Source organism: Panthera tigris, chromosome B1 (genome assembly GCF_018350195.1).
Source record: "Panthera tigris isolate Pti1 chromosome B1, P.tigris_Pti1_mat1.1, whole genome shotgun sequence".
NCBI lineage: Eukaryota > Metazoa > Chordata > Mammalia > Carnivora > Felidae > Panthera > Panthera tigris.
The window spans coordinates 101327596-101343150 of record NC_056663.1 but is presented as its reverse complement, the minus strand read 5'-3'; the positions used below and the strand labels follow the sequence as shown (position 1 = coordinate 101343150).

General features: G+C 34.4%; 1 protein-coding gene across 4 annotated transcripts in view; it reads left to right on the top strand.

Annotated features, from left to right (window-relative positions):
• Positions 1 to 15555, top strand: part of ADAD1 (adenosine deaminase domain containing 1) — a 103210-nt gene that overhangs the window by 104 nt on the left and 87551 nt on the right. For 3 of the 4 annotated variants that reach the window (XM_007087593.3, XM_007087590.3, XM_007087592.3), the window contains exons 2-6: positions 546 to 725; positions 1455 to 1643; positions 4668 to 4835; positions 10781 to 10849; positions 15072 to 15197. In XM_007087593.3, coding sequence (XP_007087655.1) covers positions 546 to 725; positions 1455 to 1643; positions 4668 to 4835; positions 10781 to 10849; positions 15072 to 15197 — 732 coding nt within the window. Of the gene's footprint in view, positions 1 to 18; positions 200 to 545; positions 726 to 1454; positions 1644 to 4667; positions 4836 to 10780; positions 10850 to 15071; positions 15198 to 15555 lie in introns of those variants that run through there. The other variant, XM_007087591.3, reaches the window with a different exon arrangement.

Sequence of the window (15555 nt, the reverse complement as noted above, 5' to 3'; positions counted from 1 at the left end):
TGAGGAGGGTTGTGGGGTGTTAGTCTGCGTACTGCTGGGACGCCACCAGGCAGCTTTTGAAAGATGCAATTCTGGCCTCGTGAGCCTTGAAGCCCGAGATCGAACCGGGAGGAGGAAGCAACGGCGGCGGCAGCTGCGGCTGGCGAGCCTCCGGCCTGCCACTAGGTCTCCGACCTACAGGGCAGGAAGGACAATTTTGGTGGGTGGGAGTTGGGCTGGAATCGGCCTTTGAGAGTCTTATGTTTTTATGTTTTCTTTTCTGTTTTTCTCTGACCCCCGGGTAGATGTAAGGGCTTTTCCGGCCAACTGTTTTGACTCTTCGTTACCCTTTTGTAGCAGCACTTAGGGAAGGGCTGTAGGGGGGACGAGCCCCGTGCCTGTTAAAACTCTAGTTACAAAGCAGTCATGACATAAGTTAACGAGATTTAGTTCTATGTCGTGTGTGTTCAAGCCATTTATGGGAATATACATTATTTTTAATTTCAGATTATTTTTATCTAGTACTTTGTTTTTTTGTTTTCTGCCAATTTTCGTATGATTTATAGGCGAGAAAATGTCTGGCAACAATGACTGGTTTCAGAGTTCCCGGGTCCCTAGCTTTGCTCAGATGCTGAAAAAGAACTTGCCAGTTCAGCCATCAGCCCAGACGGTAGCTACACCCACAGGATATTCTTCAGAAAGTTACAGCCTGTCGAATATGGCATCCAAAGTTACGCAAGTGACGGGTATGACTTCTTTTTCATTTGCAATAATGTCTGAGTTAAGAATCCGGGATGGCCAGTAAGTATTGTTGAGCCTCCAGTTTAAATGTTCCCTGACTATATATCCATATACCAGTGGCTGTGTCCCATCTGGAACTCACATTTGACTCTGAACACTGAAGGAGGCCTGTAGAAATCCTTCCCCTTGCTATGCAATTAATTATTTTACTATTTAACCACTCAAAGCGTGTCTTGCTTTTTTGAGGTGCAGTTGTGTTAGCCCCTTCAGGGAAGAGACTGAACTTACACTGGTTTCTATTCCATATATCACTGAGATTAAGTATAAAGCAGGGACAAACACCTAAAGTCAATTGAATTCGAAGTGAAAAGTAATATAAAACAGTGAATGGGAAACAAACTTGTCTTAGTCCCAGGACTATGTCCTCAGTCTAGGTCTTAGTGACATCATGTGTAAAAAAATGACTTTTGAGAGACTCTGAAAACCTTGACCTCACTTAATGTTATGACAATGATAGTACTTCTTTGCAAATAGTTTGAGTACTCCAAAAGGTATTTGCTTCAACAGGTTGCACTTGTCATGTGTGCCAAAATTTTTTAGTAGAAACTTACCTGTAATGAAAAACAATTAGATATATCAGGGACAATCTTCCATTTTAGTGGAGGATTTAGTGCTTTTACTTTTTTTATTATTATTATTTTACAGAACTGACCACTGTAAACATTTATTTTTAGGTAATTTTCCAGAACCATTGCTTTCCAAAGGTCTTTCATCTACTTCAAATCCTGTCCTTCCTCCAAAAAAAATACCCAAGGAATTTATAATGAAATACAAACGTGGAGAGATAAATCCTGTGTCAGCTTTGCACCAATTTGCACAAATGCAACGAGTTCACCTTGACCTTAAGGAAACAGTAACAACAGGCAAGTGGAAAGTTGTATCTGGTTATTGCAGTACTGGAAAATACTTTCCTATGAAAAGCATAGCAAACGGGAGCCTAGATGGCTCAGTGGATTAAGTGTCCAACTTCAGCTCAGGTCATGATCTCATAGTTCATGGGTTTGAGCCCCATGTTGGGCTCTGTGCTGACAGCTCAGAGCCTAGAGCCTGCTTCAGATTCTATATCTCCCTCTTTCTCCACACCTCCCCTGTTCGTGCTCTGTCTCTCAAAAATGTTAAAAGAACATTTTTTTTTTTAAAGCAGAGAGTACAAGTGGTACTAAATTTGGTTATTTTCTATATTCATGTAATGTTGGGGTTAGGTAACTAGTATGTTTTGACAAATATACTTCAGAAATTTTTATATTCATACTTTTCTGCAAATAACGTACATGTACAAAATTTTTCTAATCACTGAATTTTAATTTTTTGTGTGTGGCTAGTTGAACTGAAATCCCGTTAGTGAAATTCAAGTGAAATGAACTGAAATTCAAATGAAATTCTGAATTTCACTTCTAAAAGTGAAACTAGGACTTGGATAGTATATCGAAAATAGTATATGATGGATACCCTTTCTGCAGATGTGTGTGACTATTTTCTCCATTCTCGCTTAAACCACCTCCCAACCAGAAGGATCTTTTACCACATTGTGCCTGTGGAAGGCTGCAGGAGTAAAGATCAAATAAAATGCAAACAGCAGCCCCTGCTCTCTTTACCTTATGACCAATGATTAGATAGAACTTTCGGAAAGTAGAGGGATAAGAAAATCAATGCTCTTGGGGTGCCTGGGTGGCTCAGTTGGTTGAGTGTCTGACTTCGGCTCAGGTCATGATCTCGCAGTTCATGAGTTCAAGCCCCACGTCGGGCTCTGTGCTGGCAGGTCAGAGCCTGGAGCCTGCTTCAGATTCTGTGTCTCCCTCTCTCTCCGCCCCTTCCCCACTCATGCTCTGTCTCTCTCTGTCTCTCAAAAATGAATAAATGTAAAAAAACTTTTTTTAAGAAAATAAATGCTCTTAACAGGTATTGACAGGCTAAAAGTATGAGTCAAACACAATCCTTAAAAATATATATATACGTGTACACATATGTGTGGGTTCTTATGGGTATTTGTATATAAAAACATTATTAAGTAGCTTGGTTTTTAAATTTTCTCTTACTAACTTTTGCCAACATGGGTCTCAAGGTATCTTTGCAAAAGGATTTAAAGTTTTTGAGATTTTAGCAAAGATTGTCATAGTGAAGTCAAGTTTCCAGTCTGTTGTTTTGAATGAAATAACTGGTAAACATGTGACAAAAATAGAGTCTTAATATCGCAGGTGGGAGTTTTCCAAGGTCTAGTCACTGTAGGTGGGATTACTTCATGACTGGTACTGTGGACTTAATTTTTGTGTCACCAGTTGTATTTCCCTCCATTCTTCTCAGAATGCTCTTGGAAAATGTAAGCTGTTGGTCATAGTAAGAAAAAAAATGTGAGGGCAAATCTTCATTGAACTTACTAAAAGCTGCTCACAACTACAACCCATTGATAAGTAATGATATTTACTTTATGTGTATACTACTAGTTGAATAATCTGAATGAGTAGGTTTAGTAATGACACCAGAGTATATTTTAACAACTCTACAGGTGATTTAGATACATACTAAAGTTTGAGAACCTGAAGCATGATGGGATGAAGCTTAAAGGCTCAGTACTCTGACACAGAGGTCTTATTCACAAATTTGATGGGTCATATCTCACACATAATAATCTCACCCTTGTTAAATAAATATACAAAATATTACAAGGTTTAGTAAGTTGGGACGGGAACCTAGGTGATCATAATGAAGGAATTTGGGAAACTGAAGTCATAGATGGTGGGAGGAAAGCAATTTACTCAAATGTAGTCAGGAGTTACTTGTAAAACTTTGATATATATGGAAACCCAGAAGTTAGTGTAATATGTAAGGAAGTAATAATAACAGTGATGATGAGGCTTATGTGGAGTGACGCTGTACCTAGCCATCCATAACGAGTAGAGACTTGCATTAACTAGAGAACTTCTAAAGTCTGAATACCAACAAGTAAAACTTGAGCTGGAAAAATCTTTGGCCTATAAATTTAGATGATTCCACTTCAGTTTTCATTAGGCAAATATGAAAACTAGGTAAAAGTAATTGTGTAAAACTAATCCTTTTAGGAATTTTGGATGACTGGACATTCAGTATAAAACTGTTGTTTGTTTTGGTTTTCCTCGTGAATTCTCTCCCCTCCACTTGCCTTTAAAGTTATGGTGGTTTGAATTGCTTATCATGACACCCTGATTGGTTCACAGGATTTCTTCAAAGGGATATTTTTGTTCTGGGGCTTACAAGAGTATCACAGTACTCAGAAGGTGGGAGAAGAGAGATGTTGCCAGAGGCTCCACATTTTACCTCTTGTTGGTCATTCAGTAGATATTTGGGTGCTTGCTATTGCCAGGTATTTCTTTATACAAGACCCTGTCCCTCCATGTATGATCTATACTCTAAAGCTGGCCCTACTGTTCATGCTGAATTTGGAGCTAACCTGGCTACTTGATGAATTCCTCAGAACTGGTTCAGGGGTTCATCCAGCTTTGCTTTTAACCTGCATTGGCTGTGGGGCGTCTGGGCGTCTCAGTCAGTTAAGCGTCCGACTTGAGCTCAGGCCACGATCTCACTGTCCATGGGTTTGAGCCCCGCATCAGGCTCTGTGCTGACAGCTCAGAGCCTGGAGCCTGCTTCGGATTCTGTGTCTCCCTCTCTCTCTGCCTGTCCCTCTGCTTTGCATGCTCTCTCCTTTGCACTCTCTCTCTCTCTCAAAAATAAAGAACATAAAAAAAATATTTAACCTGCATTGGCTGTAATAAATAAAATAAAATAAAACACAAAACTAATAGGCCAAGATAGTTTTCCACAGTGTTTGTACTAGGATATTTTTCTTTATAAAATGTCATTTGCAAGAACATATTATAAATTGTTTGAGCATTCATTCTGACTTCTTTTTCAAGGTAACGTTATGGGACCATATTTTGCTTTTTGTGCTGTGGTGGATGGTATTCAATATAAGACTGGACTGGGACAAAATAAAAAGGAGTCTAGATCCAATGCAGCAAAATTAGCTCTTGATGAGCTTCTACAATTGGATGAACCTGAGCCAAGAATTTTAGAAACATCAGGTAAATACTCTTGATTATAAAGTGTCTGTAAAATTAATCTTTTTCCAGAAGGAATCACCGAAGGATTTGTTAATGAAGAATTATTTGGCAACTACAGGAGAGAAATGGCAGAATTTATTTTCTTCCATTGCTGATTGCTGACATATTTAATATTAGTTAAAATGTTCCTGTATAGGGGATTGAGTACACCCGTTGTGATGAGTACTGCGTAACAAACGTATAGAATTGTTGAATCACTATATCATACACCTGAAATTAATATAATGCTGTATATTAATTATACTTGAATTAAAAACAAAATAAAAATAATAGCAAAGGAAAGAATACAAAGATTTTATATAAAAGAAAAAAATACTCTTGTATATTTCAGCACCAAATTATATGAACATGTTGGCTGAATTATCTGATAATTTGTCAGATCCTCAAGAGCTTTATATCCAGAAACTTGATTTTCTCTGTAGTTCATTGGATTCTTATTATGCACTTTAATACTGTGCATTTAATGCTTAGAGTTTTTAAATGCAATTTTTGTGAAGTTGGCTTATATTAAATTCAGTGATGGTAGAGTTATTAGAGAAAATAATGGCCTAAAGTAACACAGCAAATAGGTTAAGTGTAAATTCCAGAATTAATTGCTGAAGTTGGAATATTGACTCTGAACAGACAAGTTATTTGCCCTCTAAATGCAAGCTTCATCATTTAAAAAGGGAGGACATTAAAAAAAAGAATAAAAAATAAAAAAAACATAAAAAGTGGGGGCACCAATAGTAACTACCTCCTATGCTGTTATTAGAATTAACTAAGTAATGTATGCAAAGCCCTTACCTAGTGTTTAGTGAATAATTTGTAATAAAATGATGGTAGCTTTTATTACTATTAATCAGTTTGAGGAATATGTTACCATGTTATATATGCTAGCATAGTAAGCAAATTTTGTCATAGTGAGCAATTTTTGCTCATTTAACGGTAGATTACATTTTGGTTCATCTGTAAATGATAACTTTAAAAAAAGAAAAATCTGATTTAAACAGTGATCATAAACTCATTCTTTTTAAATACAAATCATCACTTTATTTATTTTACTACTGGGCTTTTTTTTGGTTTGTTTTTAGTCTATTCATTTTGTCTTTCTTAATACTTAAACTTTTTGTTCTATGTTCTTCTTTCATGTATCTTTATTTTTGTTGTTTAAAACTAATAATTAAAAATGATTTATTTTGCCACATCTTGTGAGTTTTGATGTGTGGCTTTTTTCGTTGTTTTCAAATAGTTTGTCATACTTTGGATTTATTAAGTACTTAAGAACGTACTTTGTTAATTTTTACGTTATTTTCTCTTCACTATTTTTCAGGTTTATTAATTAAAGGGCTAGGTATGATGATTCTGGTATATGTCTTATACATGCTGGCACTATAAATGTCATTATCCTTATTTTATTGAAATGCTTTCATTTTTACATGTTATTTGACCTATAGAGCAGTGATGCAGTGATTTCATGTTGTTACAGTGTATATTTTTTTAATTCAATATAAAATAACTTTTTTCTCTTGTATATTTTATGTTATATATGTTTTGGTCTTGAATTTTTTAAAATTCTCAGATTGATACTTTGTTACATTTTGTATTGGTCCAGTGTCTTTATCCTGTTGTTTTGTTTTTAATGATTTGTGCATAAAATTAGATTTTTTGACCTAGTCAATAAATATTTCAATAAAAAGCTTTAACATTTGCACTTATTATGAATGTCTGATGTCATGTTATGCATTTTTTTCCTTTTGTCCTATGGATAATGTTTTGACTTTTTTTCTTTTAAATATTTAGAAGGTACTGATTTTAACCTAGAAATTCGTTCCTAATATTAAATCACTTTTGATAATTTTGAGTTCTGATTTTATCATTTGATAATTTTGTCATCTTTACTAGTATTAATTTTTGTCCATCATTCATTTATCCATTCTCACACTGCTTTATGCCCTGAGTGAACAAATTTTACTCACCTAGAGCTTAGTGTGACAAGTGATTTATTTAGATTTATTTTTTTATAGATATGCCTTTGCCTTTCCAGAGTCTTTAACAAATTAATGTAAAATGTAGAACCTGTGATAAATAATATTCTTAAGACATTCTTTCAGTTTATTTATTGAAATCCTTTATATGTGATTATTTTATCAGCTATCAACCCATCTAGGTACGTCCCCAGCAATATTTTGCCAGTTTCCTTCCAATAGTAGCATGCAGCAGAATGAATAAGTCAATAAATGTTTTCAGGATGTACTATGTTCCAGGGCCTGTGGTAGGTGCTGAGGATCTAGAATTACATAAGACCTGTCCTCTACTCTCAGGGAGCTAAGATGTAAAATGTTTTGTTGAAATTAAGTTAAAATCTATCTACACAATTTCCCAAGCATCTAACTTAATCATCGGAAAATGTTTATGGTTAGCTTCTAATGATAAATACTTCAAAATGCTTATTTAGGGCTAGCAAATGTTTTGCCTGGTGGGATACAATTTTTAGTTTTTAAATATTTATCTTTTCCATTTTTTGTGAAAATTAAAACATTTTCCCATCTCCACTGGTATCACTTTTATTTTCAATACCACTGTTTTCTCAAAAAGTGCCAATAGTGCCTTAATTATGACTAAAAGTTTTTAATAATGTATTTTCTGTGGTCACAGAGCCTGGTAAAAATTTACTTAAGTCACCTTTTTCTTTACAGTGAGTTACATTTTCTTTAAAATGTCCTAAACATTTAAAAACCGTATTTTTAATTTTTTCAAAATTCTGAGCTCAAAAAAATTATTTTCCATGTATTGCTTCTTTCATATTTTGTACATGGTGTTTTTTAAGTATAATCATAATTGTTAATTAACTGTATAATGTTGCTCTAAGTTTTTTCAAGGACAGTGTTATTAATAATACTCTGTTAGGTTTTGAAAATCTTAACACTTTTTATACAATGATTTAAGAATCTGGTTCTAAGTTTAGCTTATTTCAATACTGCTTTTTTAAAAAATTGAGGTTTTTAGTGTGGTAAAATAAAATTTTGTACTGCATATATATAAAATATAAATTTTAGTATCGTAATTAAGTGTACACTTTCGTGTTAAATATATTCACTTTGTTGTGTATCCAATATCCAGAGCTCTTTTCATCTTGAAAAACTGAAACTCTATACCCATTAAAAAATTAGTCATTCCTTCCCCACCCCCACTCCACACCAAGCTCATGGCAATTACCGTTCTATTTTCTATGTGAATTTTTCTAGGTACCTCAAATGGAATCATACAGTATTTGTCTTTCATTGCTGGCTTCTTTCACTTATCATTATGTCCTCAAAGTTTTTATTGTAGCATGTATCAAAATTTCCTTCCTTTTTAAGGCTGAATAATATTCTCTTGTATGTATATACCACATTTTGTTTATCCATTCATCAGTTGATACATACTTGGGTTGCCTCAAATTTGGCTATTGTGACTAATGCTGGTATGAACATAGGTGTATGAATATCTCTTTGACATTCTGGTTCCAATTCTTTGGGATTTATACCCAGAAGTGGAACTGCTAGGTCATATGATAATTTTATATTTAAATTTTTAAGAGCTGCTGTACTGTTCTTTATAATGGCTGCACTATTTGACATTCCTGCCTACAGTGTGGAAAGGTTCCAGTTTTTCCACATCCTCACCAATGCTTGTTATTTTCTGGGTTTTTTAAATAGTAGCCATCCTTTTGGGTGTGATGTGGCATCTCATTGTGACTTTGATTTGCATTTTCCTACTGACTAGTTATGGTGAGCATTTTTCATGTGCCACTTTGTATATCTTCTTCAGACATATGTCATTCTCCATTCTTTTGCCCATTTTTGAATTGGGTCATTGGTCTTTTTGTTGAGTTTTAGGAGTCCTCTATCCGGTAGTTCCCTTCTTATTCACAGTTTCACTTTCTGTGGCTTCACTTACCTGTGGTCAACTGTGGTCTGGAAGCAGATGATTCTTCTTCTGACATGTCATCAGAAGGTCAATAGTAGCCTAACACTACATCACAATGCCTGTGTCATTCACTTTACTTCATCTCATCACATTTTATCATCTCCCGTTGCAAGAAAGGTGAGTACAGTACAATAAGATATTTTGAGAGAGAGGACTATATTCACATAATTCTTATTACTGTATGTATATTCTATTATTAATTTCTTACTATTATTAATTTTTTTCTAGTTTATAAATTAAACTTTATCATAGGGATGTGCGTATAATATACATATTAAAACATAGTGTGTTTGTGTGTGTATATATATATACATACATATATATATACATATGTATATATATATAGGGTTCAGTATTATTTGCAGTGGAACTAATCACCTCAGATAAGGGGAGGACTGCTGTATATTCTGGATGTCAATGCCTTATCAGATATGTGAGGTACCTATGTTTTCTCCCTTTTTGTGATTTACATTTTACTCTGTTATTAGTGGTTTTTGATTCACAAAAGTATTTAATTTTGATAAAATCGCAGGTTTTTATTGCCTGTACTTTTAGGGTCATATCCAGGGAATTATTGCCAAATCCAGTGTCATCATCAAGCTTTTCTCTTTGTTTTCTTCTAAGAGCTTCATGGCTTTTGCCCTTATGTTTGGGTCTTTGATCCATACTGACTTAATTTCTGTATGTAGTGTTAGGTAGTTAATCTTTTGCATGTGAATATCCAGTTTTTCCAGCATCATTGAAAAGATAATCTTTTGCATGTGAATATCCAGTTTTTCCAGCATCATTGAAAAGATTGCCTTTTCTGTTTTTGAATGATACTGGCACCCTTGTCAAGAATCATTTGACAAAACAAGTGAGAATTTATTTCTGCATTCCCTGTTCCATTGGTCTGTATGTCTTTATGCCATTACCATACTGTTTTTATTTACTGTCACTTTGTATTAAGTTTTGATATAGGGAAGTGTGAGTCTTCCACCTTTGTTCTTTTTCAAGACTATTTTGCTTATTTATACAGTGCCTCTTAAGATCCAGTGCAACTGGTACAGTCACATTTTCTTTATTGAAATTATTTGTGCTTGATAAATAGGATTTAATATCTGTGTTTTTCACTCCACTTGTGCCTAGTGCACTAGTAAATGGAAAAAAATCATCTTTCTTTGAGTTTTTAAGGTTCTGCTTTTCTAAAGTCCAGAGTGTATATATCTATAGTTAGCCTTTGCTTAACTAACAAGATGACATCGCCAATCTTTCCTTGCTAACTTTTATGTATTTGGCCAGTATTTCATTTTAGTCAAAATGAAGTCCAGAGGAGCAGCTTTTTTGCTTCCTTTGTCTTTATGAATGATTCTTGAGAGATCTAATATCTTGAACCTTTGCTCCTGGAGCCTCTTCATTTAAACTTTTATGATCTTTTTTTGTTTCTTTGGTTTAGTGTTCTTTTTTGGTTTGTTTTTCCTAGATTCCCTAACTTGGGAAACAAATTGGAAAGCCATTGCAAAGAATGAGACTAACAGCTTTGAAAACTTTGAATGAAGTATCCCCCTAGGAAAAATGATAATTCTCACATATTAAATTTTTGATAGGATAATAATTTTAAGTATTTTGCGTAGTATTACTGTAAATGGAGAATTGTTCATGGGCATCTAAAACAAGGTTTCATTTTAAATGTTTTTCAGAACATTGCATCTATTACAACACCAACTATATAGTAGCAATTATGCTTGTGCTGATAAATTAGGAAATCCAGAAATGTGTTTGTATAATTTCAGTAAGGCAGGACATTTACTAAGGCTGAGATAATAGAGATTTGATGGCCTAGAGTTGGCAGAACTATACAGAAAAAATAATCATTTTTAGATAATAATCTAATATGTGTGTTACATAATAGTAAGGTACCTGCTTTTTGGAACATGGAAGCTTCACGTTTCTTTACATTTTTATTTTATTTACAGGTCCTCCTCCTATCCCTGCAGAACCTGTTGTTTCACCTGAACCAGTCTATGTCTCAAAAATACATTATGGTAAGAAAGTCCTTCATGATGATATTTTTTTAGAAGGGGAGCCCAATAAAAAGTTATAACAACATATAATTAAAATATGCTCAGGTGGGGTGCCTGGATGGCTCAGTCAGTTAAGTGTCCGACTCTTGATTTCAGCTCAGGTCATGATCTGACGGTTCATGAGTTCAAGCCTGACATCAGGCTCCATGCTGACAGCACATAGCCTGCTTGGGATTCTCTCTCCCTTCTCTCTCTGCCCCTCCCACACATGAGCTCTATCTCAAAATAAACTTTAAGATAGTTTAGGTATGAAAATACATTAGTATTTTATCATTCAAACCTATCAGACTTCTACAAGGAGAAGAATTTCCTTCTATATTGTGCTAAAAATGAGAAATGAGGAATGGAGAGGAAAAATTGAAGAAATGGCTTTTTTCATATGAGGAGATGGTTCATCAATTTCATATATCTTCTCTTTTGAGAACGCTTTTCTTTGGTAGGCTTGTCATTAATGAAAACCAACAGCTTTCTGGTAGTGCTTAATGGTTGGGCATTCATTTTAAATAATCAGTTTCTTAATGGCAGTTATTTGTCACACAAGCTCAGGAAAACTATGACTGCAATTGCAGTTACTAATTACATGACCAAACATCAACTACTTCTCCATGCACCTTAATTTTTCCATTTGTAAAATGTCCATAATAATAATTACCTTATAGGGTAATTGCGAGGATTCCGTGTAATCATATATGTAAAATACTTAAAGCAGTGCCAGTAGATGCTTCCTAAGTAGTAACGTTTTATTATAATACTTTGTCATATTCAATACTGTGTGGTAGTTATTGTATACTTTTCCCATTCATTGGTTTATGAATCCTCTGAAAGTCAGGGAATTACTCTTTACTTCTTCATTGCCTACATAGTGGTAACATTTCAGACTTCAAAGTTTAGAGTATTTATAGAATTAAAATGAAAAAGAGCCTACCTTTCTCTTTTCTATATCTGCAGATTAGGATTTGAAAAATGGGTTTTATGCTTAGTCAAACTTGTTTTCTGTTGTCTTTTTTTTCTCATTGTTATTGTTATATCTCTTTCTCTAAAACAGAGAAAGACCCTGCACATTTATGAGTTTGTTTGCAGTAAAAGGACCAGACCAGGGAAAGTAGGCACATTCAAATGGCAAAGTCTACCAACAGTTTAATATAGTCATTTGATCTAACAGTCATAAGAATTGATGAAGAGAAGGGAAGTGAGGAATCAATCCAGCAATAGTCATCTCTTAATATGGGAAAGGGCTCTGGTCTGTCTTTTCAGCCTCTGTGGGCAATTTTAATGAATAGTGGGGTAGAATCTCCAGTCAATGATTGACAAATAACACAGATTATGATTACCCTGAGAAAACAGATCAGTCTGTGGGGAAGAAAGAACATATGTTAACAGTATGTTTAAAGAAATACAAGATTAGGGTCAGCTTTGGTAGGCTCAGACAGGAGTCAAGTGTCAGAAAAAGGAGAGCAAACATCATCCTTCAAACACAGGAGTTGGATGTTATTGCCTTTGAAGAAAAAAGATTTGAGACTCACAATAATTTCCGAAACAGATTCTGCTATGCCAGTTATAGAAGATACCACTATTTCACAGCCTGTTTGCTCTGCCATATCTCTGACTGGACCATATCTTCATTAAAAACAGTGATATTTTGGGAAGCACCTGGGTGGCTCAGTCTGTTGAGCATCCGACTTCAGCTTAGGTCATGATCTCACGGTTTGTGAGTTCAAGCCCTACATCAAACTCTGCTGACAGCTCAGAGCCTGGAGCCTGCTTCAGATTTTGTGTCTCCCTCTCTCTCTCTGCTCCTCCCCTGCTCACTCTCTGTCTCTGTCTCTCAAAAATGAATAAATGTTAAAAAAATGATATTTTGGCTTTGAAGATAAGTTCAGGTTACACATGATACTAAAAATACATGACACTTGAAATTGGCAACTTGAAATCAAAGAAATGGTGTTACTTGGCATTATGTATGTCATGTTCTTATCTCATTCTTCATTTTTAGTCATTTGTGAAATCATTTTATTTCCTCAATAGCTGGAACACATGTATAAGGAAAATGATACTACTAATTTTTTTACATGCATGGTACGAAGAGATACAATTTAGTACCTAAGATTTGATTATATTCACGATATTATTTCCTTCAACACTGAATGAAGATCAAGAGGATTACTGATACGTTGTTAAGACCCAAGGGTTCTTTATGATATTTAGGTGCAATCATTTAATGGGTAGCAAAACATTCTCTTGCCCCATGCACGATTCTTACTCTAGCAGTACTAATTGCAGTGTGGTTTTCTACTCCATATCGTAATACAAAATAATTGCTAACTACATGTGGTATAATTAAACAAATTATAGTACATTTATTCTATAGATCCATTAGGAAGGATGTGGTAGTTACTATGTCTATCCTTGAGTGATGGCCAAGACCAAGTAAATGCAAAGGGTGCATTTCAGCATGTCCCAGTTTTTATATTTTGAAGTGATATATGTTTATAGATTCTAAAAATTTCTGTTAAGAACTGAAATAGTGCCCACATTTGGTGAGGGAACCTCTGAATGTATATCTTTATATTGCTGTTTCAGTTTTAAAAAAAAGTAAAATTTTAAAATATCCTTAAATGAATACTGCTTCTGTATGATGAGTTTTTGGTGATAAGCAGAGCCAAGATGCTGAGAATTTCTCATTTATATTTTTACTGCATAAGGACCAAAAACTAATTTATACACCACACATTGATGGTTTTGACCAATTTTAGGTAAATGTATGCTAGCATGCAATTATAATAATTTTTATCTCCACATTGTATGCTTTGTGATGAGATAAAAGAATATAGCCATTACTTTATTCTTTTTTCTCTCAGAGCTTCATTTTGTGATTAATTTTATGATTGTTCTCATTCTTCTTGATAATGTGAATTTGGAGTTTATTTTGGCCAATAAAATAGCATTAACAGTATTAACAGAAAAATTAAATATTAACAAATATAAATAAAAACATGCAAATGACCTAACTACAATGTGTTGTATCCAGTTAGCAGAATGTTAGCTGAGACCAACATCAAATTTTTATTACTTGTGTGCTTTTAATGTAATTTATTATTGAGCAGGTCAAAAGAATTTCTATGAAAATTATAATCAATTATTCATTTCGTATATACATAATGCATGATAGAAAAGTTCTTTCATTGCTTTTTTTCCTCTGAAAATATGAAATGGGCTACAGACTACTTGGTAGACTGCTTAGCAGCCATCATGAAACATGAGGAACCGTCAGCGTCTTACAACTAAACTTTGAGAAACACTGTATGGTATCAGGTGATTCTGCAACCTCTCATTCTCTAAAACAAGGGTCCTTCAGTAGGGATACACAAAGCAACAAATGGCCAGGGCCCTACCCCAGAATCTTAAGTTCTGTCATGTTTTTAAAAATTTTTTTAAATATTTTTATTTGAGAGAGAGAGGGAGGAGGGGAGAGACAGAGAGAGAATATGAAGTGGTCTCCACACTAAGAGTAGAGAACCATATGTGGGGCTCGAGCTTATGAACCATGAGATCATGGCCTGAACTAAAGTTGGACGCTTAAGCAGCTGAGCCACCCAGGTATCCCTCTGTCATGTTTAAAAAAAAATCCATGGGTAACTTCTGATGTATATTCTTGATTATAAACTGTTCTTTGGTAATCCTGGTTACTTAACACTGTCTTTATCCCCTTTCAAAGTTTAGAACTTTTTAGTAGGAACATGGAACTATATCAAGGGTCTAAGTGCTCCGTGTTTTTCAGTGGTTCTCAGTGGGGCAAATACTAAGGAATGTATTTCAATTATCACAATGATGAGGGAAGACTACTGGCTTTCAGTGAGATGTTGGTTGTCTGGCAATGTAGAATAATCCTATACAACAAAGAAGTGTGTCTTATAGGACTTTTGAATATTTCAACAAATATAGATCAGTAACTCTCTAGTGTGTAATATGAAGACATTAAGAGAAATTTTCTATAAAGCTCAATAACGTATTTTATTTGGAATGGAATGCTTTAAAATATCAGTCATGATGTAAGTTATAATTTGTTTACACATCTGTAAGTTACAAACTCAATTGTTAAGGTTGTAATTGGAATAATAGAGGTCTCTGCAAGAAAGCACAGTGTTTTTCAAATTCATACTCCATTTGATTTTTTTTTTTCCAGAAGGGAGACATATTCAGCGTGGAAAGATATCACAAATTGTTAAAGAAACATTTAATCAACTAATATCCAATCATTCAGAATATCTGAAATGTAGCAATTCATTGGCTGCTTTTATAATTGAAAGAGGTAAGTCCAAATACATGGGATGTGTTGGTTTGTAGAAAAGCTATTAAATATCCTAATTTTAAGATGTGTATAGTAGTATTTTTTTTTTTAATATATGAAATTTACTGTCAAATTGGTTTCCATACAACACCCAGTGCTCATCCCAAAAGGTGCCCTCCTCAATACCCATCACCCACCCTGCCCTCCCTCCCACCCCCCATCAACCCTCAGTTTGTTCTCAGTTTTTAACAGTCTCTAATGCTTTGGCTCTCTCCCACTCTAACCTCTTTAATTAAATAACTTTGACCCTTTTTACAGTGGTATTGCATTGATTTGAAGTGGCCTTTTCTAGTGGGTGTGTATCATTTTTTTAAATATA